A 27,922-nucleotide genomic window follows, 5' to 3' on the forward strand; every position below is an offset into this window, starting at 1 on the left:
CAGTAAATGCTCCAATACTGGAAGTTTTTAAGAAGAGACTGAACAGCCTTTTGTCTGAAATGGTATAGGATTTCCTGCCTGAGCAGGGGGTTGGACTAGATGACCTCCAAGGTCCCTTCCAACTTTACTACTATTTCTATTACTAAACTAGGCATACCCAATTCCTGCAACCATTCTTTGTATGTTTTAGCCTCCCATCCCCTAATCATCTTTGACATTCCCATTCCATATGGCAGAGAGGTCTAGAGAGCATCCTGAAGAAGTTATGCAACAGCTGTTACGAAAAACAAAACCATCTTATTCGGAAGGGAGAAGATAAGGAAGAAACTCAAGATTCTCCTGAGGAAAATCTTCTGTGATTATACCCTGTAACAATAAGAGTTGAGTTACAATGCTCCTTATGGGGTCCACTTCCCAACCTGGTCTACCCTGAAGTGTTAACATATATTTGTGTATAAAAATATTTACATAAACAGGAATCATTCATTTGGAATCATTTTACTAATACATAATTATGGGGTTCGTATTTATTATTTGATCAATAGCCCCTGGTTGGTTGGTTGGTTTTTGCTCATTTTACTGTCTATTAGATTATTTTAGTCTGGGCTGTCTGATTGAATTTAACATTCTTCATTGTTTTTATGTTTTCTCTGATTTTGTACACTACAGTAATCAGAGTCCACCAGAGTTGGCAGCCAATCCATTGCATTTAAATAAATAATAATCAAAGGCAAGTTAAGCAACTCTTCACTTTAAAAAGTTCTTCAAGAAACCACTGTACTGTGGGTTTTTTTCAGCCAAAAGTGTTTTGTGTACTTTTAAGTATCACTGATCCAAAGGAAATTATACTTGCATTTTCCATTGGGCTACTATAGTAAATCTGGCCATGAACAAGACAAAGTAAATTAATTTCTTACACTGCAGAAATCTTCTAGTGAACTGGGATTCAGGAAGCCATTCTACTAAAGGCATATTAGGAGGAGGAAGAGTACAAATCAAGCAGAGATACAACAGGGAAATTCTTTCTATATAATTACTATAGCACAGTGGTTCTCAACCTTTTTAATGCCGCGACCCCCAACTGGTCATAAGTCGAGGACTACTCAACTAGTGCAGCACCGTTTGCAGAATGGGACTTTTGGCGGGCTCAGCAGGGCAGAGATAGCCTGGACAATTCCTATTGGCTTTTGAAAGCCAATAGAATTAGACTCTATTCAAGAGAGTCTATTCTATTGCTTTCAAAAGCCAATAGAATAAAAGGGAGTAGCACAGCTAAGGAAAAGGGGGGAAAAAATGGCAGACTGCGTTGTTTGGCGACCCCCATGAAATGGTCGTTCGACCCCAAATGGGGTCCCGACCCACAGGTTGAGAACTACTGCTATAGAAGATATTTCAGCCATAAAACCATAGTACAAGAATTAAGGGGAATAGTATAGTAAGCTGTTCATAGGGCTACAATTGTAATTATAGGATGCTATAGATACATTAGGTTATATAATTAACATTTTGTCTTCAGGCATATTAGCCAATCTCCCCCCCCCCCTCTTTTTTTTTTTTTTTTAGAATTGTTTAAGAGAATTGTTTAGAATTGTTTAAGAGAAAGGTGGGCACTTTGCTGGCTGAGGAATTTTGGGAGTTGAAGTCCACAAGTCTTAAAGTTGCCAAGGTTGAGAACCCCTGACTTAAAGTCTTTCAGGGTGTTTGTCTTTCTGGATCTGGTAAACTCACTAGGTTTCTCTCAAAACAAATCTTTATAACGGGGTTATCCAGCCTTGGCAACTTTAAGACCTGTGGATTCAATCCAGAGAAATCCTCAGCCTGCCACGCTATCTGGGGAATTCTGGGAGTTGAAGTGCACAGATTTTAAAGTTGCCAAGGTTGGATGCCTCTGTTTTATAGGATGGTGAGTTAGTTGACTGATCAGAGGGTGAATGGACAATATTACCACCAGGATGGGATTCATGAAGATACCCTCTCAAGTTGGCTGGTGCATATTCTTGGGCTTCTGGGTCCAGAAGTAATGGGACAGCAGTTCCAACCCATCTACTGGCCCACACATCTGGATGACTCCAAGTTAGGGAAGACCACTGTTGCTTTTCCTTGCCCAGATGGCCTTTCCAAACCATCCCTTTTGTATCTTTCTAATTTGCCTTTCCCATTTTGCTGTGTGGGTGTGATGAGCTTCATATATTATCTAATGACAAATCTAAAGGTGCTGAAGGGCTGGGCCTCATAGCCGATGGGGAGGGATTAAACTATCTCTACACACATGTTGGAAAAACAGGCGTTTGCAACTATGCAGTTGGCCAATAAGCTGGCAAGAGCCAGGTTGATCCATAGCACAATCCTAAATCCTGACTTTTCTGGAGCTCTTTGCAGAGTAATGTTGGGCCAAGGGAGGGAAAAATGCCAGGAGATGTTGAACTGTCCCCTGGGAAGTAGTATGGAAAAGTAGTCATGCTCTCTTTTGTAATGGACACCACACACTGTTTTCTTTCCAGCACTCTGGTCACCGAGGCTGGTTGGATCCAAGACATCTTCACACGGCACCATTGTTCGGCATTTTGTCTTCTTCCTTCCCCAGTTGTCCCTAGGAAAGCAATTGACCTTGGTTTCTTTGCCAAGCCAAGTTGGCCCTTGCGGAATTTTGCTCGGCGATTTTTGAACCATACCTGTGATGGGGCCAAGAAGGGTTGGGGAGAAAATGATACTTAGCTTAAGTATTATGGAAATTTCCCATTGTACAAAAAAAGTTCTTTGCAGCTGTGGAACTGTAAAGTCTGAACTTTGAAAGTGGAATTCAAGCAAGGGAAATTCCTGCCTTGCAGAAAATTAGCAGCACAGGTGAAAACATTTGGGATCAGCTATTTTATTATTATTTTTCAAAGTGTATACATATAATCTTCCATTTACAACCACAAATGGACCATAATCTCCAATGGATTGTTAAGTGAGCCATACCCAATTCAACCTTTTTTGCCATGGTTGTTATGTGAAATATGTGGTTGTTAAGTGAATCAAGTCTCTCTCATTCACTTGGCTTGTTGGATGCCAACAGGGAAGATCACGAATGGTGATCATGTAACTCCAGAACACAGCAAACCAGTGTAAGTATGTGCCAATTGCCAAGAGACAAACTGAGATCACAACGATGGGGCTGCTATGACAGTCATAAGTACGAGGCCTGTTGTAAGTCATTTCTTCTGTCCTGTTGTAACTTCAAACGGACACTAAACAAATGATGTATGTTGAGGACTACCAATATATCGCTGTATAAGGATTTGTCTTAATGATCATTCTAAGTGCTTCTTTCTCTTCTCTTTGACTCACATGAGAGTACAAGGAGTTTGCCCCATGCTACCCACATAATCAAATGTGAGGAAAGCAGAAATACACCCAGAGACAGATGCAATTTATTTCTTCATTACCTGGACAAACACACACCCCTTATGCTGGTAAATGAGTCAGAAAGAATCCATGTGAGTAGGACAATGTTTCCCTATGCTGGCCACTTCCAGATGAGTAAACCTCAAATCCCAGAATTCAACAACCAGCGTAGCCATTGATTAGAAATCTGGGAATAGCAGTCCACACATCTTAAATTTGCCAGGGTTGGGAAACGTAGTATAGGACTTTGGGATACAAGGTAGCTCTTAATGCAGAGCTCTCAACCTTTGCGGGTTGGTGGCCTGGAGGGAAAGGGAGGAACAGGGAAATGTGCCTGTGCACCTGCGCAAATGAGCATGCACACACAATGGGGCGCTAGCACTCATGCGCATGCACAAACGGGCTACTAATGCCCACGTGATGCTGGTGGCAGAGCTAGCACCCCATGCATGCGCATATACCTGCATGCACTCGCCAGCCATTCCTGTGGCCAACAGGCCCAGTCCCGGGCCATGGCCCATAGGTTGGAGACCCTTGTCTTAATGCAATAGTGTACTTATTCCTTTCTTATTAAGAAAACATGTCTCCAACATGCTCATTGCTTTTAATTACTCCTACAAAATGCACTTTCTAATGCACAACTCTTTTTAATATATACATTTCAAATGTAGTTATCCATAACGGACAGTTGTTAACACCTAATTTTATCAAATAGTTAGATTTCATGTTTCATCACCTAATTCAGTGTTTCTCAACTTCAGCAATGTTAAGAGGTGTCAACTTCAACTCCCAGAATTTCCCATCCAGAATTCGGGGAGTTGAAATCCACACCTCTTAAAGTTATTAAGGTTGAGAAACACTGCCCTAGTTTATACCATTCTATATGAAAGTTTGAAGATAGGAAAATATGACACTAGGGGGCGCTGTGGTTGTTAGACTGCAACTTACAACATCGAGAGAGGTCCTTGGGGTTCTCTGCACTTGGTTGTTTTCTTGCAGATGTTTCATTACCCAAACTAGTTTTGGGATAATGAAACATTTGCAAGAAAACAACCAAGCTCAAAGAGCACCAAGGGCACCTCATTTCAACACAGAGCTACAAATATTTTCTTTTATCAGTAAGTACAACATTGTCTTAGCAGATGTCATCATCTTATCATTTAAAGAGTATTCATAGGCTTCTTTTCACAATTCCTAATTAAAACAAAACAAAACCAAAGGTGGATCACTCTTCTAGGGCATGTGCATGTAAAAAACATACATGCTTATATGGGATGGTATGCACCCATTGCTAGTCAGTCATCTTTGAACTGCAAAGCCAAGTTCTTTTGCATGGCAAATGGAGTGCAATCAAATTAATTGAGATTAAACTTTCCTGAATGTGCAATGAACGTTAGCACACTCAGGAAAGTTGTTAAAATCTCCACTTGTTAAACTGAACAGCCAGTTGATACATTCTGGGTGCAGGAAAACTTATTACACCATAAAGAAGAGCAGAATTGCAGGTAGCTTGAATAATGTCCAAGATAAGGGTAAATAGGATGTCCATAAGGGAACATAAGGGTATTACAAAACATCCAGGAATGCTCCTGTAATAAATTGTGAAAACTTGAAAAATAAGACTCCAAAGCCCTGTTCAGAGAGAGTTGTAAAAAGTCAAACCACTAATTAAGTGATTTCTGCATTTCCATTTATGAGGATGTGCAAATCCACTCAGTTTTCTGCAAAACTGGTGCCCAGATTATGACAAAGATCATTCAAAATAATGTGTAATGGGCAATATAATGAAATTTATAAGCTCCATTTGAATCAGAACCACTTCTCATTGGGGGTGCAGGAGAAATTTACTTAAAGTCACATTCAACTGCCAGGATTTGAATTCTGTAGTTTTGGGACAAACACGGACTAAAACTTAGTTACCTGTTGAAGTTATATGTTCTCCAAATTTTGCTATACAATTTGTCGATCAAAAAATAAGGTAACTTGGGAAACCTCTGCCCCCAAATTCAAAGCAAGCCTTAGCCAAAAATTATTTAATTAACGGGAAGAGCAAGAGGCAAAACAAGAGTCTAAGCCAGCATGTGTTTCACGGTTAATTTAATCCTCTTACTGGCAGTGGCCAATCTGCTGTTTTGTACAACTTTATAATTATTGGCAATTAAGAATAACAGAATAACAGAGTAGGAAGGGACCCCCTGCTCAGGCAGGAAACACTATAGCATTTCAGACAAAGAGTTGTGCAATTTCTTCTTTAAAACCTCCAGTGTTAGAGCATCCACAACTTCTGGAGGCAAGTCATTCCACTGATTAATTGTTCTAACTGTCAGGAAATTCCGCCTTAGGTCTAAGTTAGTTCTTTTCTTAATTAATTTACATCCATTGCTTGTCCTGCCTTCAGGTGCTTTGCAGATTGTAATCCAGCTGAGCACAAAGTACCAGAAGATCTATACTTGACAGCTGAATCTTTGTTAGGGAAGTTTGACACAGCAATAACAAAATGAAACCAACAATAACCTTTGCAATAAAATCTGTTACCTTGAAAAGCTTGTGATGATGATTAGAAACAGAGGCAATACTGTACAGCAGTGTTTCCCAAACTTGACAATTTTAAGGCATGTGGACTTCAACTCCCAGAATTCCACAGCCAGTGCTGGCTGTGGAATTCTGGGAGTTGAAGTCCACATGCCTTAAAATTGTCAAGTTTGGGAAACACTGCTGTACAGCAACCTTGGCAGCTTGAAGATGGGTAGACTTCAACTCCCAAAATTCAAGGCTGGCTGGCTGGGGAATTCTGGGAGTCAGAGTCCACCCGTCTTCAAGTTGCCCAGGTTGCAAAACACTGCTGTAGAGACTATAGAAATGGGAATTTCTGATGGCCAATCTTCAACATTCATCTGGAAAGGTTACAAAGGCTCACCTGAACTCGAGCTTCAGGTAGGTTGGCAGACATGGCCAGGCGCTCCCTAGTGTTCACATCTGGGTAATGGGTCTCTTTGAAAGTGTTCTCCAGAGCCTCCAATTGTTCTTCGGTGAAAGCTGTACGGCTCCTCCGTCGTTTCTGGGAGTGTCCATAGGGCAGGTCCAGCAACAGGGCTGTGTGTTTGGAGAATGGGGGAAGGGAAGGGTCATCATCGGTGACTTTTATCTCCCCAAATCATTCCAAGTCAAACACTCTCTTCGGATCTGTAAGTACTCTGTCAGTGTCAAATTAGAGCAAGATTTGATGGGCAGTCCCCCCTTTTCTGCTCATCCCCCCCAAAGAGGCATCCACGGAAGGGTCAAGGCTATCAAAATGGCAGATATAACTGAACAATAAAAGTCCTGCCCCTTTCCAACGTCTGTCATGTGCATCCCTCATATGTAAAAAGAGGCGGGGCTTTGATCGCCCCAGTTGCGCCCAACGTTTTGACATCATTCCCATATTTATTTGTTTATTTATTTAAAGCATTGATCTAGCCGCCCATCTTTTAATCAACTCTGGGCAGCTCCCAATGAAGAGACATAAAATCACATTAAAGGCAGTCCTGGACTTACAGATAGTCCTTGACTTACAACAGTTTGTTTAGTGACTGATCAAAGTTACAACGGCACTGAAAAAAGCGACTTGTGACTGTTTTTCACACTGCACTTACCACAGTATCCCCATGTTACTAATTGAACAACTGCATTGATCCACTTAACAACTGTGGCCAGAGAGGTCATAAAATGGGGCAAAATTCTATTAAGAATTGTTTCATTTAGCAACAGAAATTTGGGGATCAGTTGTGGTTATAAGTCGAGGACTACTGTAAAACAATCTAAATGTAGTAGAAGAAGAGGTAGAGCCTGGGGCTGGAGTCAAGAGAGGAATCAGTCTGGAGTCATTATGCTCCCACGAGCGATCCAAGTCCAGCCACTCTTGAATGCCATTAACTCTTCTTTAGTGCCAATTTAGTGCTAGGTGTAAGTTGGCTAGATTCTTGTGTAGAGGCCTGAGCCATTAGTCAATTTAACTGAATGTGTGATGTTGATTCTTTGCACCTGACAACAGATTAGCATGTTGCTGATCCCTTCAACCAAAGAATGTTGGCTGGTGGAGACTTCTGCAATGGCCCCTGCTCATTAGAATGGCCTCAACCCTGTCAATCTTTCTGTAAGGCTTTAAAAACCTGTTCTGTATTCCTGAGCCTGGGGCACTGAATGTGTCCCCATTTCCTGGCTTTATTGTTAACTGGCCAAGTATCTCAGCTGCTGTATATGTTTTGGATGTTTTTTATTGTTTTAAAATGTGTTTGTTGGTTTTAATTGTTGTATATTTTTTAAATTGTAAGCTTCCCAGAGTTATTGGTTGAGATGGGTAGAGGAAGGAAGGAAGGAAGGAAGGAAGGAAGGAAGGAAGGAAGGAAGGTGTCAATGCTGCTAACATCGGATGGTCTTGCTTTGACAACAGATGGAAATGCAGCCATTTTCTCTATTGCTGTTAGAATTAGTTGATGCTGGGAAGGGAAATAGGGATGAGAGTCCAGCTAGTCGTAACAATAATAACTTAGCCGTGGGAACCCAAGGACATTGGGCCCAGAGCTGATAGTGTTTTGGCAGGCTGGAGAGCTGGGGAGAAAGCCCGTGCCTCAAGCTCATTGGGGAATGTGATTTATGACTGTTTATTGGAGGAGGGAATTATACTTTGTTACTTTGTATCCAGAGGAGGGGAATTTAGTTTTTATTTTCAACTATGTAGTGCCAATTCTTTGTTTCTCAAATAAAAGATTATTTAAGATAAACAATGCCTCAAAGTTCTTTTGAAGAGTTTCATCTGTCGGAACCATGACATTAGGAAGGAAGGAAGGAAGGAAGGGAGGAAGGAAGGAAGGAAGGAAGGAAGGAAGGAAGGAAGGAAGGAAGGAAGGAAGGAAGACTCAGCCAATTAAAACATTAAAAACAACAAAAACCTGGTGCCAAATCAAAGTTTTACAACTACCCCTGTGAAATTTGGAAAGTGCTGGCAAGGGAGAGGAGAGATTGAATCTTTGTCATTCCCCTTTGAAGAAACCTATCCACTGTTTTAGAAATGAGGCTTAAATTATAGACAATGATGGTTGAACAAGGTATGAAGGCCATTACCAACCTGACAGTGGCTGTGTGACCTTCTCAGTGCCAGCCTGACAGACAAGACTCTCTCACCTGCCAAATGGTCTGCCGTGAGGACCCTGCAGGAAGCAGAGGGCTGAGTCCCAGGAGTCGAAGGCAAAGTATAACCCTCCAGTGTTTGTTGAGGGGGCTGCAGGTTGTACCCCAGGGATGGGAAGGCAGGAAGTGGATAAGCAATGGCTCCATGAAGGTAGTACATCATGTCTGCTCTCTTTGCCTGGAGGAGGCGAAAACAGAGGAAAAGAAAGAGGTGAAGATATATTGTTATGAGTTGATCGACATTCTTTCTCATATCATTCTCAAGGCTGGGAGCCGGGGTGGGGTGGGGAGTCTGGAGAGAGGAGGTTGAAAAATTCAAGATGGTGGACACAACCACTCAATCAAAGCTCCGCACCCTTTTTTGTGCATCGGAATGCAGATCGTCCTCGACTTATGACCACAATGGAGCCCCAAATTTCTGTCGCTAAGCGAGACATTTCCTAAGTGAGTTTTGCCCCATTTTACGACCTTTCTTGCCACAGTTGCTAAGTGAATCACTGCAGTTGTTAACCTAGCGACACAGTTTTTTAAGTGAATCTGGCTTCTTGGTTGGCTTGGCTTGTCAAAAGGTCGCAAAAGCTGACCTCAGGACACTGCAACTGTCATAAATATGAGTCAGTTTCCAAGTGTCCCAATTTTGACTACGGAGGATGCTGCAACAGTGTGAAAAATGGTCATAAGTCACTTTTTTCAGTGCCGTTGTAATTTTGAACAGTTACTAAATGAACGGTTGTAAGTCGAGGACTACCTGTATACTGTACATTTTAAAAAGTCCAAAGACAGGCAAAAAAATGGTGCAAAACTCTGAGGGAGAAAACAAATCAGGAGGAACTGAATATGTACGACCTGGGAAAGGGGGATATGATTAAAACCTTTTAAATATATTAAGGGTGTGAGTAAAGTTCTAGAACAGTGTTTCTCAACCTTAACAATTTTAAGGCATGTGGACTTCAACTCCCAGAATTCCACAGCCAGGCTGACTGTGGAATTCTGGGAGTTGAAGTCCACATGCCTTAAAATTGTCAAGGTTGAGAAACACTGTTCTAGAAGGTAATATTATCAGTATTAAGCAAAAATCAAGAACATGGCAGCATAACCTCAAACTGGCAGAAGTGAAGTTCAAAAAGAACATTAGAAAAAATTACTTCACAGGAAGAGTCCTGGAAGCCTGGAACCAACTCCCAGTGGAGGTAAGTGGGTCAGTCATCAGTAACTGCGTTTAAACATGATTGGGATAAAGTAACGCATATCCATCATCCGACAAAAATTAATAAATAAAATATAAAAATAATAATTAAAAATAACAAATTAATAACTTAAAAAGGAAACAAAATAAAACAAAAAAACCCTCGAAGGGCAGACTCTATGGTCCACTAGATCTTTTTCTGCCCTCAGTTTTCTATGTTTCTGTGACACATTTTTTTTTTAAATCAAATGGGAGTTATTTCTGCATGACTTTTTTTTTACCCTTTTTGCAGCTCCTTCTGCTGTGGGCCTTTCACCACTGCCAGGTTGTGCTGCTCTTCTGCATTGCAACCCTCCCTTTAGACTGGCAGAAAGCTGTCCCAGCATGCAGTCAGCCGTCACACAAGTCAAGGCAAGCCAAATCAATTTTGCATTCTGCCTTTAGACCAGCGGTTCTCAACCTATGGGTTGCGACCCCATTTGGGGTCGATCGACCATTTTTCGGGGGTCGCCAAAGGCGGCGATCCGCCATTTTTCCCCCTCAGGGGGCGGCGCCGCGCATGGGGGCGCCGCCGCGCATGCGCGCTGCACATGGGGCGCCGCCGCGCATGTGTGCCCCCGCCCCCATGCGCGCGGCAGCGCGCATGCGCAGAACATTTGTGTGACGGGGGTCGCCGTCACACAAACGTTGAGAACCACTGCTTTAGACGATATTGGAACCAGGGAAGCAAACATCGCTTTAACATTGCTACAACTGAGGACAAACTTAAACCTGTGCTACTCGTGCCTTAGGGACAAAAAGATGGCAGGTTGTTTGATCACAGGTAACATGTCAGTGTTATCAAATCTGAAGTTTCCCTTGCCGTGTTGGAACTTACTCCATAAGTTATTGATTTCCTTCGCACCTTGTCGCAATCAATTCAATTCTCAGCATTCGCACAATACAGGCAATCTTCAACTTACGACCCCAATTGAGCCCCTAACAGGCAGGACCCACAACACACCCTGCCTTCTCATCCTCGTGGATGTAATAGGTTGGATGTATTAGGGGAGAGGCGATCCTTCAAATAAACCGTATTATGGTTTAATATCATGCCGTAACTCACCCAACACACTAAAATAACAGCTGGCTTCCTACGACGTGGTTAACTAAACCAACTCAGTCTGACATTAGCTCAGTCGAGCATGTTGTCTGAATGTCCCGAGAGACATCTGGCATTTGACGTGACAGATTCTCACTAGTAATGTATGCTATTCGGCTATCACTAAGCTAGCAAACTCCTAAAGAAAATAGCCCAGATAGTCAATATCAATGGCCAGCAGATGTTCTACCATAGGATGTTCAAAATGAATTGGGAGAAAATGGCCAAACCGCATTTATTATAGCCGAGGAAATTTTCTTCCAAACTTTGATCTCATCATAATATAGCATAATTGCCATTATTATTAGTTTACACAATCACAGGCCAAGCTAGGAAGGTTTGCTTGCAAATGGAGCACAGTGTGAAAAAGCGAGGATAAACCCAAGCAAAAAGTGCAATGAGGAAAGTGCTGTTAAGATACAAGGAGAATAAACAGGAGGTGCCCTTAAATAAAACAGGGCTGGAAAATGGTAAGAAATATAACATAGTTAGGCTTATATAATACAGGTAGTCTTTAACTTATGACCACAGTGGAGCTCAAAATTTCTGTTGCTAAGTGAGACAGTTGTTAAGTGGACCATTTTAAGACCTTTCTTGCCACAATTGTTAAGTGGGGATCCTAGGACACTGCAAATGTCATAATTATGAGTCTGAATGACTATGAGGATGCTGCAACAGTCATAAGTATGAAAAATAATAATAAGTCATTTTTTTCAGTGCTGTTGTAACTTCAAATGGTTACTAAACTAACTGTTGTAAGTCAAGGGCCGTTTGTACTCTTAACCCAAATTTTGAGCTGGTACAAGGTACTGAATCCTAAACTAACCAATTGCTTACCTTTGCAAAACGTCCCAAACCCTAAGTCGTCACCAAGATTAGCAGTAGCCAAATGCAACATGTATGGGAATGCACCTGCTAGGTTTATATTTAGCTGATTCCCTGTGTTGTGTGAACGCAACCAGTTCTATCAGTCTGGGGTACAGGAGGAAAGGAAGACTATTTCACCTCTTATTCCAAGAAACCTTTGGAAGTGTTTAGACAAATTAGTGCCTCAAGCCCATCTGCAAAAGACCAGAGCCTAAAATCACCAAACCCACACCACAACACAAATCAATTTTCTCTGAATTTGGCATGTTGCGTTTATCTCTAATTCAGAAGTGTTACCTTTGTCACACCCGTATCACTTACCAGCTGCAAGATCTCTTCTTTACTCTTTCAGCTTTGCGGACCTGGTGACAATTCCTCTTCTCTTCTGCTATTTAACCACTTTGGGATAGGGGAAAACAATATATATATCCATCCACCCCCACCTCCCCTTACCATCTCATCCCCCGCCTACCCAGGCCATATCCAAGAGGAACATAACCAAAGATGGATTAAAAAGTGTGGGGTTTTTTTCCCCTCTCTGGGAGTGGGGCTGGGGGGCTGGGGGGATTTGAGTAGTCTTAAGCAGAGCTCAGGGACGTGTGTGTGTGTGTGTGTGTGTGTGTGTGTGTGTGTGTGTCTCCATGTGTCCATTTTGTTCACCATTCAAAATGTGGATTAATTTTCAAGGCGGGTAAAAGAATGCCAAGAGTTGAAAAGCTGTGTCCTCCCTGCTCTCTTTGACCCTCCAAGCGGGCCTCCGGCTTCTGCCTTTTCTACTAAGCGGTCATTAATTTCCAAAGAGAATAGAATGGAAAAACTAAGGGACCATCCAATTCTATGAAGAAAAGATTTCTCAACGTTGAAATCTTTATTTGCCTAACCCAATAACTTTTAACATTTTGAAGACAGAGTAGGAAAAAACTTTAAAGAAAGGTAGCCAACTAATTAAGAGAGCCAGAGAGGGAAGTAATGAAATGACCAAGGAGTGCCTTTGAGTTGTGAGTGACTGCACAGAAAAATGATCTTCTTTCCTTCCTCATTCGTTCACTCCTTCGTTCCGTCATTCATCCAGTTTTGGTCACCACGATATAAAAAAGATGCTGAGGCTCTAGAAAAAGTGCAGGGAAGATCAACAAAGATGATTAGGGGACTTAAGGCTAAAATATATGAAGAATTGGGTATGTCTAGTACATGAAAATAATAGTAGTAGTAGTAGTAGTAGTAGTAGTAGTAGTAGTAGTAGTAGTAATAGTAATAATAATAGTAATAATAAAGTTGGAAGGGACCTTGGAGATCATCTAGTCCAATCCCCTACTCAGGCAGGAAATCCTATACCATTTCAGACAAATGGCTGTCCAGTCTCTTCTTAAAAACTTCCAGTGTTGGAGCATTCACAGCTTCTGGAGGCAGGTTGTTCCACTGATTAATTGTTCTAACTGTCAGGAAGTTTCTCCTTAGTTCTAGGTTGCTTCTCTCCTTGATCAGTTTCCATCCGTTGCTTCTTGTTCTGCCTTCAGGCGCCTTGGAAAATAGCTTGACTACCTCTTCTTTGTGGCAGCCCCTGAGATATTGGAACACTGCTATGATGTCGCCCCTCGTCCTTCTCTTCGTTAAACTAGACATACCCAATTCCAGCAGCCTTTCCTTATATGCTTTAGCCTCCAGTCCCCTAATCATCTTTGTTGCTCTTCTCTGTACTCTTTCTAGAGCCTCAACATCTTTTTTACATCGTGGGGACCAAAACTGGATGCAGTATTCTAAGTGTGGCTTTACCAAGGCATTGAAGAGTGGTATTAATACTTCACGTGATCTTGATTCTATCCCTCTGTTAATGCAGCCTAGCACTGTGTTGGCCTTTTTGGCAGCTGCAGCACACTGCTGGCTCATATTTAAGTGATTGTCCACTAGGACTCCGAGGTCCCTCTCACAGTTACTACTATTGAGCAAGGTTCCCCCCTGTACTATATCTGTACATTCAGTTTGTCTTGCCTAAATGTAGAACCTTACTTTTTTCACCATTGAATTTCATTTTGTTAGATAGCGCCCAGTGTTTAAGTCTGTCCAGATCCTCCTGTATCCTAAGTCTGTCTTCTGGAGTGTTGGCTACTCCTGCCAGCTTGGTGTTGTCTGCAAATTTGATGATTTCCCCATCTATACCCTCGTCCAAATCGTTGATGAAGATGTTGAAGAGCACTGGGCCCAGAACAGAGCCCTGGGGCACCCCACTACACACTTCCCTCCATGTAGGTGCAGTTCCATTGAGAGGACTAGGGGTGATAGGATTGCAGTCTTCCAATATCTCAGGGGCTGCCACAAAGAAGAGGGAGTCAAGCTATTCTCCAAATCACCTGAAAGCAGAACAAGTAGCAACGGATGGAAACTAATCAAGGAGAGATCCAACCTGGAATTAAGGAGAAACTTCCTGACAGTTAGAGCAATTAACCAATGAAACAACCTGTCTCCAGAATTTGTGGGTGCTCCAACATTGGAGGTTTTTAAGAAGAGATTGGACAACCATTTGTTTGAAGTTGTATAGGATCTCCTGCATGATCAGGGGGTTGGACTAGAAGACCTACCCGGTACTTCCAACTCTGTTATTCTGTTAATTTTCAGGTCACCCATTCATCAATCAAGCAACAATGCTATTTCCTCCACGGCCATTCAATTAAACTGTTTATGATCAACCTTATCTGCGGTGGTCTTATTCTACTTCCGCAAGCCTTGCCAGTACAATTGCATCTGCTCACAACAAATGCCCCCCACTATGTGAGTTTTTGCTTGCTGATCATCGCTTCAAGGGATCAGTCAATTTTTATTTGGTTCAGGGCTGATTGATTGATTCTGCAGTCCATGGAATTCTTAGTAACCACCTCCAGATCCATAATTGGAAGAGGTTTATCTTCTTTCCCTTGCTGTTTTTCAATGACCAATTTTCACAGCCAGGAGTTACTATTGGAAAGGCCATTGCTTTAACTATTCTGATCTGTGTTGTTATTGCCTTCTTCAATAGCGCTAATCTCCTATTTATTTCTCCAGTACGCCATCCATCTTTATTCTTCAGCACAAGAAAATTAAAATACAGATAGTCCTCAACTTATAACCCCAACGCCCAAAATCTCTGTTGCTAAGTAAGACAGTTGTTAAGAGAGTTTTGTCCTATTTTATGACCTTTCTTGCCACAGTTGTTAAGTGAATCACTGCAGTTGTTAAGTTAGTAATATGGTTATTAAGAGAATCTGGCTTCCCCATTGACTTTGCTTGTCAGAAGGGCACAAAAAGTGATCACGTGACCCCGGGATACTGCAACTGTCATAAATGTGAGTCAATTGCCAAGTGTCCGAATTTTAATCACGTGACTGTGCTTCAATGGTTGTAAGTGTGAAAAACGGTCATAGGTAACGAACAGTACTAAACAAATGTTTGTAAGTCAAGGATTACCTGTGTCTGCCATTGTAAAGATAGTTCTCAACTTATAGCCATTTGTTTAACAACCATTAAAAGTTAAAACAGCAGTGAAAAAAGCACAACCAATCCTCACACTTATGACCATTGCAGCATCCCCTTTAGTTACATGATCAGAATTTGGGTGCTTGGCAACTGGCATGTATATATGACAGTTGCAGCATCCTGGGATCATGTGATCACCATTTGGGGCTTTCCCAGCTGGCTTCCAAAAAGCAAAGTTGGTAGAGGAAACCAGATTTAGTTAATAGTCACACGATTCACTTAACTGCAGCAATTCGCTTAGCAACTGTGACCAAAAAAAAAAGGTTGTGAAATTGGGAAGACTCGCTTCTCAGTTGCCTTGATTAGCAAAGGAAATTCTGGTCCTGAATGGGACTGTAAATTGAGGATGCTGTAAACATCTTTACTGTTTTCCCAAAGCTGCTTTTTCAGGAAGCCACTGGACTTTCTTGTTTTTCTTTGAGGACATTTCACCTCATCCAAGAAGCTTCTTCAGCTCTGACTGGATGGTGGGGTGCATTTTTTTAGAGAGACACTGAGCCATTTGGAGGTTTACCTGTGTCCTCAGGGTCACCTGAATAAGGCAAATGGGTGTGGAGCCTTCTTGGAACTGCTGAAAGGACTGTGTCCTTCCATCCAGTCAGAGCTGAAGAAGCTTCTTGGATGAGAAGTGAAACATCTTCAAAGGAAAACAAGAAAGTTCAGTTGCCTCCTGAAAAAGCATCTTTGGGACAACCATGACCTGGATGATGGAGAATCTCCATTGAAATCTTTACTGTTTGTTAACTGTGGAGTCAGTTACTTTTGTAACAGTTAATATAAACCCAAATGTTTCACTTTCCATCTTTGCTTCCACTTTATCTAACAAAATCTAACATCTCTTTATCTCAAACTGAGTATGTGTGGCCCTCCTGTTGTTTTTTTCTAGCTATCATTTCTTCACGCTCTGTTATTCTGAGAATATATTCATGGTATTTAACACTTATTTGTCTAGTTGTTAGGGCACCAAGTTAGGAACCAGGAAATTGTGAATTCTAGTCCCGCGTTAGGTGGGACTGAAAATCTCCATAAACAGGAGATGGTGAGTTCTAGTCCTCTCTTAGGCGTGAGAGCCAGCTAGGTGACTTTGGGCCACCCACCCCAACTTTGTGGTGAAATACAATATCCAAGATTCTTACAAAATTGCAGAGTTAAGGAAATAATTTCCCAAATATTTAATATCTGAATTTACAACCCAGCAATATTCAGGTTTTTCCCAAGTTAGAAACTTTTTTTTCCACTCATTCCCTCAAGTCCTTAATCCTCCTTACTCCATTGGCCAAGGGAACATTGCATTTAGAGGGAGCGGTTACTGGGGAAAAAAATGAATAATTTGCTGTTTTATGAGGATGCAACAAGCAAACAAAGGGTTTAAGGAGAAGACTTGAGCTGAGCTGGAATGACCCAACTGCAAACCTGTTTGGGGGGGAACTCCCCCCTTGTACCAGATGACAGACACAGCTGTGAAGTCCCATCTGAGATCTGGAGACCGAAAACGATTAATTATCTAAACCCTTTTCAAGCAGATGCCCTCCATGTGTATGGGTGGGATGATAGAAATGATAGTTCAGTTGATCTGGGAGCCCCCCCCCCGCTTAGGAAAGGATGAGTTATCCTCAGAAATTGAGAGGAACGGAGGCCTCCTTGTTTTCCAGACAAAATCATTGCAAGAGTGAAGGCGTATAAGGCATATGTGGGCCTGCATATAAATCCACTCACGGAGTGGAAAAGACTCAGGTAAAACTCAGCTTCAAGTTTGTAACCCAGAAGCTGAAGTGAATAGCAGCTTGTGGGTTTGTGATATATGTGGCCTGCAGGTAGTCCTCGGCAAACAACCATTCCTTTAACTATCATTTGACGTTACAATGTCACCGAAAAAAAGGGACTTTTGGCCCGTCCTCACATCTATAACCATCACTGCATCCCCATGGTAATTGCAATTCAGTCGCCTGGCAACTGGTACGTACAGGTTGTCCTCGACTTACAACAGTTCATTTAGTGACTGTCCAAAGTTACAATGGCAGTGAAAAAAGTGACTTATAACCATTTTTCACACTTACAACCATTGCAGCCTCCCCACGGTCACATGATCAAAATTCTGATCCTTGGCAATTGGGTCATACTTGTGACGGTCGCAGTGTTGTCCTGGGTGTCATGTGATCTTCTTTTGCAACCTTCTGACAAGCAAAATCAATGGGGGAAGCCAGATTCACTTAACAACCAGGTTACTAACTTAACAACTGCAGTGATTCACTTAACACTAGTGGCAAGAAAGGTCATACAATGGGGCAAAACTCACTTAGCAATTGTCTCACTTAGCAACAGAATTGTGGGGCTCCATTGTAGTCGTAAGTCGAGGACTGCCTCTATTTACACCTGTTGTAGTGTCCTAGGGTTACGAGATCACCATTTGTGAGTTTCCATGTTGGCTTCCAACAGGCAAATTCAATGGGGGAAGCCGGACTCGCTTAACAACCAAATGATTCACTTAACAGCTGTACTTATTTGCTTAACCACCCTGGCCAAAAAGGTCATAAAAAATCAGGCATCTCACTTAACAACCATCTTTTTTAGCAACCAAAATTCTAGGCCCAACTGTGGTTGCAAGTTGAGGACTACCTATATATAAAATTAGCCAACTGTATCTGCCACCCAACGAATCATCCAGTTTTAGATAACTAATGGAAAGAGAAATTTAAAAACTCAGCTGCAAACTTGCAATACGTGGAAAGGAGAAAAGAAAAGAAAAAAGCAGCCTGCAGATGCTCAGAGGCTTCCCCTTTGCAGTTCCTACAATGTAAGGACCCACCCCACTTTGCATCTTAAGAAGACAGAACTCTTGGAATAGTTCTTCCAACAGGAATCCTTTATTAAGAGAAAATGGTTGCAGGCATGCTAGACAGGACTTGGGGTCCAAGCTCTCCCATTCAAGGTTTTAAGGGGTTCCCCAGTAGTCCCACCCAATCAACCCCCCTTCCCAGTGATAGTTTCAAGTATCACAATTCCACCCCGTTTCTTCTTTCTTCCGTCTGGATGGAGACTTCAGATAACTACATGAAAGGCAAATACTCTTCTTTGTTAATGCTAATGTTCTCTGGTGTTAACGCTTTGAGGTTACAATAGGTTACAATAAACACACATTCAGCATTCAGCTCTTTGAAGTCTACTGAAGGAAGTGAGGGCCATAAAGCCCCTTTGTTCTCCCCCTTCTCTCCCTCTTATGGCAGAATCCAAAGAAGGCAGAATTGGGAGTTTCTATATTTGATAATTAAAGATGAAATATGATTGGATTCTGACATCCGGCCCCTCTTAAAAATAAGAGAGATCCACCTGAAAGAAAACACAAGTATAAAATTTAGTCAGGCTTGTTAGGATACTCTGTGTGAAACTTCTTCAATAGCTTCGGGGCTCTGACATGACGTTTATGGACCCACTCATTTTGTGAGGGAGGGAGGTGTTTCCAGGCAACTAGGTACTGAGTTGCTCCATGATATCTCCTAGAGTCAAGGACTTCCTTTATTTCGAAGTGTTGTTCACCCTCCACCATGATTGGAGGTGGTGGGGGGGGGGATTTTTGGCCGTAGAGGTGACTGATGCTCTCTTTTCAGCAAGCTGCAATGAAAAATTGGGTGTATTTGCCTGAGATTTTTGGGTAATTCTAATTCTACTGTTACTGGATTTATGATTCTTTTAATTGGAAAAGGTCCTATGTATTTTGGTCCAAGTTTTTTACAGGGCTGTAGGGACTTTAGGTATTTTGTAGATAAGTACACCATCTCTCCTATAATGAATGGTGTAGGCTCAACCCTTTTTTTATCGGCTTGTGTTTTGTAAGCCTGCCTAGCTTCATCTAGTGCTTTTCTGACTATTGGCCAGGTGTTTTGTAATTTTTCCATCCATTCTTTCAGCGAGGGGATCGTTGGTTCGTTTGGGGTTAATTCTGGCATGGGGTTGAAACTTTGACCGGTGGCTATTTGAAAAGGAGTGTAACCTGTGCTGGAGTGGACTGCATTATTGTAGGCAACTTCTGCAAAGGGGAGTAAGTCCGCCCACTCGGTCTGCTGGAAACTAAGAAAACATCTTAAATATTGCTTAAGTACTGAGTTCATTTTTTCAGCCCCCCCATTTCCTTGAGGGTGGTGGCTAGATGTCAGTCCCTGAGTGGTTCCTAAGAGGGATAAAAATTCCTTCCAAAATGCAGACGTAAATTGCACCCCCCTGTCAGAGATGATGCGTTGGGGTGCCCCATGCAATCTGTAAATGTGTTGGATGAAAAGTTTTGCTAAGGCTTTTGCAGTGGGAATCTTTTGGCAAGGGATAAAGTGCACCTGTTTGGAAAACAAGTCCGTGACCGTCCAGACCACAGTATTCCCATTGCTTTCTGGCAATTCCACTATAAAATCCATGGCTATTTCTCTCCAGGGGGCTGAGGGACTTGCCACTGTTTGCAATAGTCCTGGCACTTTCCCTTGCAACCTCTTTGCCGTGGCACATTTTGGACAACTGGCTATATAACTTTCAATGTCCTTTTTCATGGATGGCCACCAAAATTGCCGTTTAATTAAATGTAAAGTTTTTACAAATCCAAAATGCCCTGCTGATTTTGTGTCATGGCAAAGGTGCATGAAAGTTACTCTTTGAGTTGTTGGTATATATAACTTTTCCCCTATCCAAGGCAACCCGTCTCTCATTGTGCACACATTTTTGTTTTTCTGGAACCAATCATCTGTTTCCAAACTTTTTCTGAATTCAATTCCAGTTTGGCTGTCCAGTTGTGGTTTTAATTTGGCTTGGGTTCTTGTGGTTACTGGTGCTGCCAGTTGTGACTCTGCCATTATTGGTCTAGAGTCTGTGGTTCGTGCGCTGTTATATTGGGGCATGCGAGATAGTGCATCTGCCAGGAAGTTCTTTCTTCCTGGTAAATGTTTGAGCTTAAATTGGAATTGGTGAAAATGCTGGGACCAGCGGGCTTGTTTGGGATTGAGTTTCCTGGAAGTTTTCAGGGCTTCCAAATTTTTGTGATCAGTCCACACCTGGAAGGGGATTTTGTTGCCTTCCAGGAACTGTCGCCATGTGAGTAATGCCCAACGTATCCCATAAGCCTCCTTCTCCCATACGGGCCAGCGCTGTTCTGTTTCCGTGAGTTTCTTGGATGTATATGCACAGGGTTGCAATACTGCATCATCATTTTCTTGTAATAGCACAGCCCCCACTGCCACATCACTTGCATCTGCCTGTATTATGAAGGGCTTGTCCATGTCTGGGTGCCTTAGTACTGGTTCGGCAGAAAAAAGTCTCTTTAGTCTCTCAAACGCTGCTTGGCACTCCATTGTCCATGTTAGTGGCTGGCTAGGTTTTACTGAGGATGTTCCCTTCGTTTTTAGTAAGTTGTGAGGGGCAAGGCTATCTGTGCAAATGAGGGGATGAATTGGCGGTAAAAATTTGCAAAGCCCAGGAAACTTTGTAGTTGCTTTCTTGTGCGGGGTGGTGCCCATTCTAATACTGCTCTGACCTTCTCTGGGTCCATTTCAATGCCCTGTGGGGATATGCGATAGCCTAGGTAGTCTATCCTTTCCTGGTGGAATTCGCATTTTGAGAGTTTGGCATATAGGTGAGCGGCTCGCAGCTTCTTTAAAACCGCTCTGACAAGTTTGACGTGTTCTTCTTTTGTTTCGGTAAAGATAAAGATAAGAATGTCGTCCAAGTAAACAAGGACCCCCTTAAACAGGTGCTCCCTTAGAACGTCATTGATTAATTGCATAAAGACTGCAGGGCCCCCTTGTAATCCAAATGGCAAGACTTTGAATTGATAGCACCCCATGGGGCAGTTAAATGCAGTCTTCCATTCGTCCCCTTCCTTGATTCTCACGCGATAGTAAGCTTCCCTTAAGTCTAGTTTAGAAAAATTTTTCCCTTTCGATAGGTGTGACAGCATGTCTTTCATGAGGGGCAGCGGGTATAGGTTGCTTTCACTGATTGTGTTCAGGGCCCTATAATCCACGCATAAACGTAAAGAGCCATCCTTCTTCTCTCTAAAAAGGACCGGGGCAGCCACTTTAGGCTTAGCTGGTTCAATGAAACCTCTCTCCAGGTTTTTTTTTATAAATCTTTCCATTTCCTCCTTCTCCTTTGGGCTCATGGAGTATAATCTGGGTTTCGGGAGTTTTGCCCCAGGCTTGAATTCAATGGTACAGTCTGTGGGTCGGTGGGGGGGAAGCTCATTCGCCCTCTCCTCACTGAAGACTTCAGCAAGGTCCCTATATTCCTCTGGTATTTCTGTTAATCTTTTTTCCTCTCCTATGGATGCTTTTTCTATTCTTGATTCTGGTAGCCTCTCTTGGGGTTTTAAGTCCATAGGGTCCCCCTTCGGGAATTTGATTTCTGTCGTCCTCCAATTTACCCAGGGGTTCCATTTTTTCAACCATTCCATCCCTAGAATCATTGGGCATTCCATACCTGGGGTCACCACAAACGTTAAGTCCTCTTCATGGTTGCCCAGGGAGAGGTGTATTGGCAGAGTGGCTAGGGTAGCTGGCACCCCCCCTGCTATGGATCCATCTAGCTGGCCAAATGAGATTGGTTGTTCCAGTCTCCTGGATGGGATGCCCAGATTCCCCACTAGTGTTGGGCTAATGAGGCAGCGGGTGCAGCCAGAGTCTATTAAGGCTTTCACCTTCACAGCTTCGGGCATGGGGGGGATTAATATAGTCACTGTTTTGAAGATGGGTGTGATGCGTCCACTTACCAGGGGTTCGCCTTCCGAGCTGTCATCTGAGGCATCCACCGTCCCTGTGGTGTAGGCTGGAGTTCTTTCCCCTTGGTGAGCAGAGGTGGGGTTTTCTGCAATTTCCATCATTTTCATGGCTGTTTCTTTTGGCTTAGCTGAATACCCTCTGGGTTTGTTGATTGGGGATCTGTCTGGGTTGTGCTGGGGGGCCTTTGAGCGGCATTCTACAGCTCGATGCCCTTCTCTTCCGCACTTGAAACACCCCATCTGCTTCTTGGCTGTATCCGATGATTTCACCGGTTGGTGTGTCAGCTCAGGCGGGGGGCGGCTCCATTGTTTTCCTCGGCGATGCCTCTTCAATATGTCGATCTCTGCTTCCTCTGCCAAGACGTACCATTCCTCAAGTCGATGTGGGTCTCCTCGGGGCAGGCAAGCATCATATAGATCATAGTTTAGTCCGTCTTTGAAACGGCCAAGGAGGATGTCTTCTGGCCAATTCAGTTTGCTGGCAATGGCTCGGAATTCTTGTGTATACTCAGCCACTGGGCGTTTGCCCTGCCTCATCGTTGTTATTCTTTCACGGGCTTTGCGATCAGCCAGGGGGTCTTCAAATCGTCTTCTCAACGAGGACATGAAACGGTTGAAGTTACTGAGTTCTGGGGCATTGGAGTCATGCAGGTTCACCACCCAATCTGCAGCTGGTCCATCCAGGGCAGATTGCACGATCCGGATGCGGGCTTTGTCGCTGGGGATGTCCTGCCCATATTCCTCCATGTAGCTGAGGACTTGGGTTAGGAAAAACCCCAAGCGTGTTGGCTCCCCTTTGAATTTCACCTCCAACGGTGGACGTCTTGGAATGGATCGGTGCCTCCATTGTGGGTGGTAGTGTCTTCCGTCCAGATTTCCATCTTGGGTCCGGTAGGGGGTGGGAGCTCCTGGATCAGTAAATGTCCTTGGGGTTGCAGGTTCCACGTCCCCCTCGGTGTCTCTCCCTTTGTGGCTCCAGGAACTGGGGCGGGCGTAGGGCTCAGGAATCTCCTCTCCTAGGGAGCTGAGAGTTCTCTTCATCAGGTCAATAGCTTTCTCTAGGATCCAGTCTGAGTACGGCATACAGCTTCCTCCCTCTTTACTTGCGTGCAGGGATTTCTCCATCTCCTGCTTCCATTCTGGTTGCTTGGTCCCCCGTCTCAGGGTCACTTTTCTTGATTCCTTTCCCCACTCGCTTTTCTTTCCAACGCCCATCGACCAGTGAGGCTTGTGGTCCTGTGTCTCCACCACTTCTTCTTCTGAGAAATCTGGCCTCTCGGATCCCAACATCTGGCAAGGTTCCAACTGGGTCAGCGGCTCTCTTTCCAGGGAGTTTTCTCCCTCTCTTGCTTCGTTGTCTGACATGGTAAATTTTTGCAAAATCCCCCGGCAAGGGTCTCCCTTCCAGGTGGATTAATTTTGCAAGTCCTGTCTAATGTAAGGACCCACCCCACTTTGCATCTTAAGAAGACAGAACTCTTGGAATAATTCTTCCAACAGGAATCCTTTATTAAGAGAAAATGGTTGCAGGCATGCTAGACAGGACTTGGGGTCCAAGCTCTCCCATTCAAGGTTTTAAGGGGTTCCCCAGTAGTCCCACCCAATCAACCCCCCTTCCAGTGATAGTTTCAAGTATCACAATTCCACCCCGTTTCTTCTTTCTTCCGTCTGGATGGAGACTTCAGATAACTACATGAAAGGCAAATACTCTTCTTTGTTAATGCTAATGTTCTCTGGTGTTAACGCTTTGAGGTTACAATAGGTTACAATAAACACACATTCAGCATTCAGCTCTTTGAAGTCTACTGAAGGAAGTGAGGGCCATAAAGCCCCTTTGTTCTCCCCCTTCTCTCCCTCTTATGGCAGAATCCAAAGAAGGCAGAATTGGGAGTTTCTATATTTGATAATTAAAGATGAAATATGATTGGATTCTGACATACACTGTATGTCCGATTATTGAAGGTCTGGCAATGTATCTGTTTCTGGAGGTAAATAATGCTCACTCCCATCTTTGGAGGGAATCCGAGCTGACCTCCTGCCGTCCACATTTACCAGGTCAACATCTTCTTCAATCCCATCTCATTTGACCCATGCCTGGGAGATGCTGTTACGTGAGGACCATCATCTAGGGCTCATCAGCTCTGGCCTTGCTCCCCAGCCGCCTCCTCCTCCTCCTCCTCTCCAGGAGACCCACCCCAACGTGGGGCTGAAGGGCCCCTGCCGAGCAGCATTGACGGGAAGTCTGTGCGGTTTACTGCTCTCCCAAGAGCTCTGCAGCCCTGGGGTCAGAGGGGATGGGAGATGATCGATGCAGCCTTTTGAAAGGTCACTTCAACTCCACTGAGTCCCAACCTTTTGACAGCCGAAGCAAACGAGAGGAGGGGATAATAGACAGTCAAAGGAATGGAGGGCTTTGTGGCCCAAGTATTGATTAGGAATTGGGGAGCTGCTGGACAGGCAGTGCTAAGCAGACTCCAGTCATGGAGCAGCATTCTTTGCCTTTGTACACAATACGGTATGTGGAGGGGGGGGTGTTTGTCACCCAAATCTTTTTACCCCTTCATTCTGACTTGATCCCCATTCTCAGGGAAAAAAGATTAAGTCAACAAAACGCCTCTTCCCTGGAAGAACAAAGTCAAAGTCGGTGACTTGTTACCAAAATGTTATTGGACAAAAAGCAAGGACCCACAGAATTAGGAGATCAGATTAGCCCCTGATGAAGCCATGGCTTGCTTATTCAGAGTTTGAGCCAGTCACAATGGCCTCAATGCCCATGGTTCACAAATAATGGCCAGCTTCACACATTAGAAGGAGATTAACTAGCCAATCCACCCAACAAGTTAGCATTCGTTAAACCAATCAAGATGTTCTTTCATCTGCACTGCTGATAAGGATAGCAATCAGGTAGTCCTTGATTTATCACCGTAATTGAGCCCACAATTTTGGTCATAAGTCATGGCAGTCATAAAAGTATCCCCGTGTGACCACACCATTTTTGCAGCAGTTATTAAGCAAACATAGTGGTCGTAAAGCAAACCCATTGTTTGCTATGAGGTCATTTTTGCAGGAAACCAGAAGTAAACATCGATTTCTGGCAAAAAATGTATAAATTGGCCTCATGTGACCACGGAGCACTGCTTACAGTCATAAATGTGGGTCAAAATACATGACCCACAGAAACGTCTTCAGCTCCATTCCCCACCATCCAGTCAGAGCTGAAGAAACTTCCTGGATGAGAAGCGAAATGTCTTCAAAGAAAAACAAGAAAGTCCAGTTGCCTCCTGAAAAAGCATCTTTGGGATTCAAACGAAATGTTTTGGGAACGGTCTCTTCAGTTGTGGGCTGGCCTGTATGCAACTGCATGCCATCCCCGGTTGTCTGACCTTGAGGTTGTGTCTCCAGAAGATACAGTGCATAGTGAACTTCCCCCCTCTCCCATCCAGCTTCTTCCCCCCAAAGTTCATGACAGACTGGTGTGGAGCAAATGCAAAAAAGTGCAGGCGTGAGGTGGCAATTCTGACAGAGTCTAAAGCAGGAAGTCATTCAGAGGCATAATATAATGCAGTGGTTCTCAACCTTTTTAATGTCGCGACCCCCAACCGGTCGTAAGTCAAGGACTACTCAACTGGTGCAGCACCGTTTGCAGAATGGGACTTTTGGCAGGCTCAGCAGGGCAAAGACAGCCTGGACAATTCCTATTGGCTTTTGAAAGCCAATAGAATTAGACTCTATTCAAGAGAGTCTATTCTATTGGCTTTCAAAAGCCAATAGAATAAAAGGGAGTAGCACAGCTAAGGAAAAGGGGGGAAAATGGCGGACTGCATTGTTTGGCGACCCCCGTGAAATGGTCGTTCGACCCCAAATGGGGTCCCGACCCACAGGTTGAGAACCATTGATATAATGCCTCTGATAATATAATCAGGTGAGCATGACTGAAGCTACATCAAGAAAATACTGTAGTGCTTAAAGGTTTGGGAATTCTTTTGAATGTTCAATATTTCTGCATTAATATGGCCTGAAACATGTTCTGTTCTCCACACATCTTAAAACTAGACAAAGGGAACCTAACGAAGTAGATGTGTCAAAACATTATACTTGTTCATTGATGTATTGAGTAAAATAATGCAAAGCTACCTATTTCTACGTAGCAAAAGTATGTAAATCTTTGCTTTCGGTAACTGACGTGCCTCTCTTGGGAAGCCACATCTACAACTAAACAGTTCTGTTTACGGTTGATCAGTCCTGCACATTCGGCTTGGAGGAATTTTAACCCATTTCTCTATACATCTCTGGGATGTTGGGGTGCTTCCTCACACAAACTGCCTCTTAATTCAGCTCCGTCCACTACATTTCTATAGGATTAGGGTCAGGATTTTGATTTGGCCATTAACTTTGTTTTGGCCAAAACATTAACTTTCTTCTGCTTTAGCCATTCTTTGGTCCTGTGGCTTGTGTATTTTGGGTTGTTGATCTGGTTGAATCACTCACTTTCCTTTGAACTTCAGTTCACAGGGACCCTGCCATTTTCCTGTAGAATCTGCTGGTGCAGTTCAGAATCCAGAACTTTATCAAAGCTGGCAAGCCATCCTGAGCCTTAGCAGCGAAACGGGCTCAAACTATGATACTGTCACTACCAGGGCTTTTTTTGTCATAGAACGCTCAGAATGGAGTTCCAGCACCTTTTTTGGATGGAACCTTGTAGGGTAGGCAAGGCGGGTTGTATAATGTTTGTGAGTTCCTGCACCTTTTTTTTTTTTTTTAACAAAAAAAGCACTGGTCACTACCAGGTTCCATTGATGTGATAAGCTTCTTTTGCTGGAACACAGTGGTTTCTTTTGACCAAACATATCGCTTTTCATTCATAGAACACAGAATCATAAGGCTGGAAGGGACTTTGGAGGTCTTCTAGTCCAACCCCCCCTGCTCAAGGCAGAAGATCTTATACTGGGATGGGCAATTCATTTTCCCAAGGGGTCACATGAGAAACTGGGACTGTTGTGGAGCACTGAAACAATGGGTCTGTGAAGGTTTATAGGCACACACACACATATGTAAATTGGAAAAAAATAGCCCTCCCCTTCAAAATAAAAGCAAAGCAGTTGCAATGCATACATGATATATTCTTATTTACATTTGGATTTCCAATTAACAACTGACCTCACACAGACTGGATAGGGATAGCCAAAAGGCAGGACATGGCCCAGGCCCATAAAATGCCCAGGTCTGCCTTATACCATCCCAAATAGTGATCCAATCTACATTTGAAACCCTCCAGTGATGGAGCACCCGCAAACTCTTCCATTGATTCATTATTCTCACAGTCAGAAAATTTCTCCTTACTTCTAGGTTGGATCTCCCCTTAACAAGCTTCCACCCATTGCTTCTTGTCCTGCCCTCTGGTGTTTTGGAGAATAAGTCAATCCCCTCGTCTCTGAGACAGACCCTCAAGAGCCATGGTGGCGCAGTGGTTAGAATATAGTATTGCAGGTTAATTCTGCTGACTGCCAGCAGTTCAATTCTCACCTGCTCAAGGTTGGCCCAGCCTTCCATCTTTCCAAGGTCGATAAAATCAGGACCCAGATTGCTGGGGGAGGGCCACATGCTGACTCTGTAAACCGCTTTGAGAGGGCTGTAAAGCACTGTGAAGCGGGATATAAGACTGTTATTGTTATTGTTCAAATATTGGAAAACAGTCATCATGTCCCCCTTAATCCTTTTTTGATAGGCTAGATATATCTAGTTCCCTCAACCATTCATAATACGATTTAGCCTCCAGACCATTTATCATCTTTATTGCTCTTATCTGTAACATCTTTTTTGTATCATGATGATCAGAACTATACACAATATGTCGAAAGAAAAGTATTTAAACAAAAACTTCTACTTTGGTCTGATCCATGCATAGAATATTCTTCCA

At 43.2% G+C, this 27,922-nt stretch overlaps 1 protein-coding gene across 2 annotated transcripts; it reads right to left on the reverse strand.

Annotated features, from left to right (window-relative positions):
* Positions 1-1,296: 1,296 nt before the first annotated feature.
* Positions 1,297-27,569, reverse strand: LOC120314692 (diencephalon/mesencephalon homeobox protein 1-B-like). 2 transcript variants are annotated; one of them, XM_039358041.1, is made up of 4 exons: positions 27,529-27,569; positions 8,548-8,731; positions 6,305-6,480; positions 1,297-2,672 (listed from the first exon to the last, which is right to left on the reverse strand). In XM_039358041.1, the coding sequence occupies exons 1-4, from the start codon at positions 27,553-27,555 to the stop codon at positions 2,295-2,297; spliced, it is 765 nt and encodes a 254-aa protein (XP_039213975.1). In that variant the 5' UTR covers positions 27,556-27,569; the 3' UTR covers positions 1,297-2,294. The 2 variants fall into 2 exon arrangements, with proteins under 2 accessions (XP_039213975.1, XP_039213976.1); XM_039358042.1 differs by lacking the exon at positions 1,297-2,672 and having other exon boundaries at positions 6,094-6,480.
* Between the last annotated feature and the right edge of the window lie 353 nt (positions 27,570-27,922).

The sequence above is a fragment of the Crotalus tigris genome, unplaced genomic scaffold, assembly GCF_016545835.1.
Source record: "Crotalus tigris isolate CLP2741 ecotype Arizona unplaced genomic scaffold, ASM1654583v1 scf7180000018974.730210, whole genome shotgun sequence".
Taxonomy (NCBI): domain Eukaryota; kingdom Metazoa; phylum Chordata; class Lepidosauria; order Squamata; family Viperidae; genus Crotalus; species Crotalus tigris.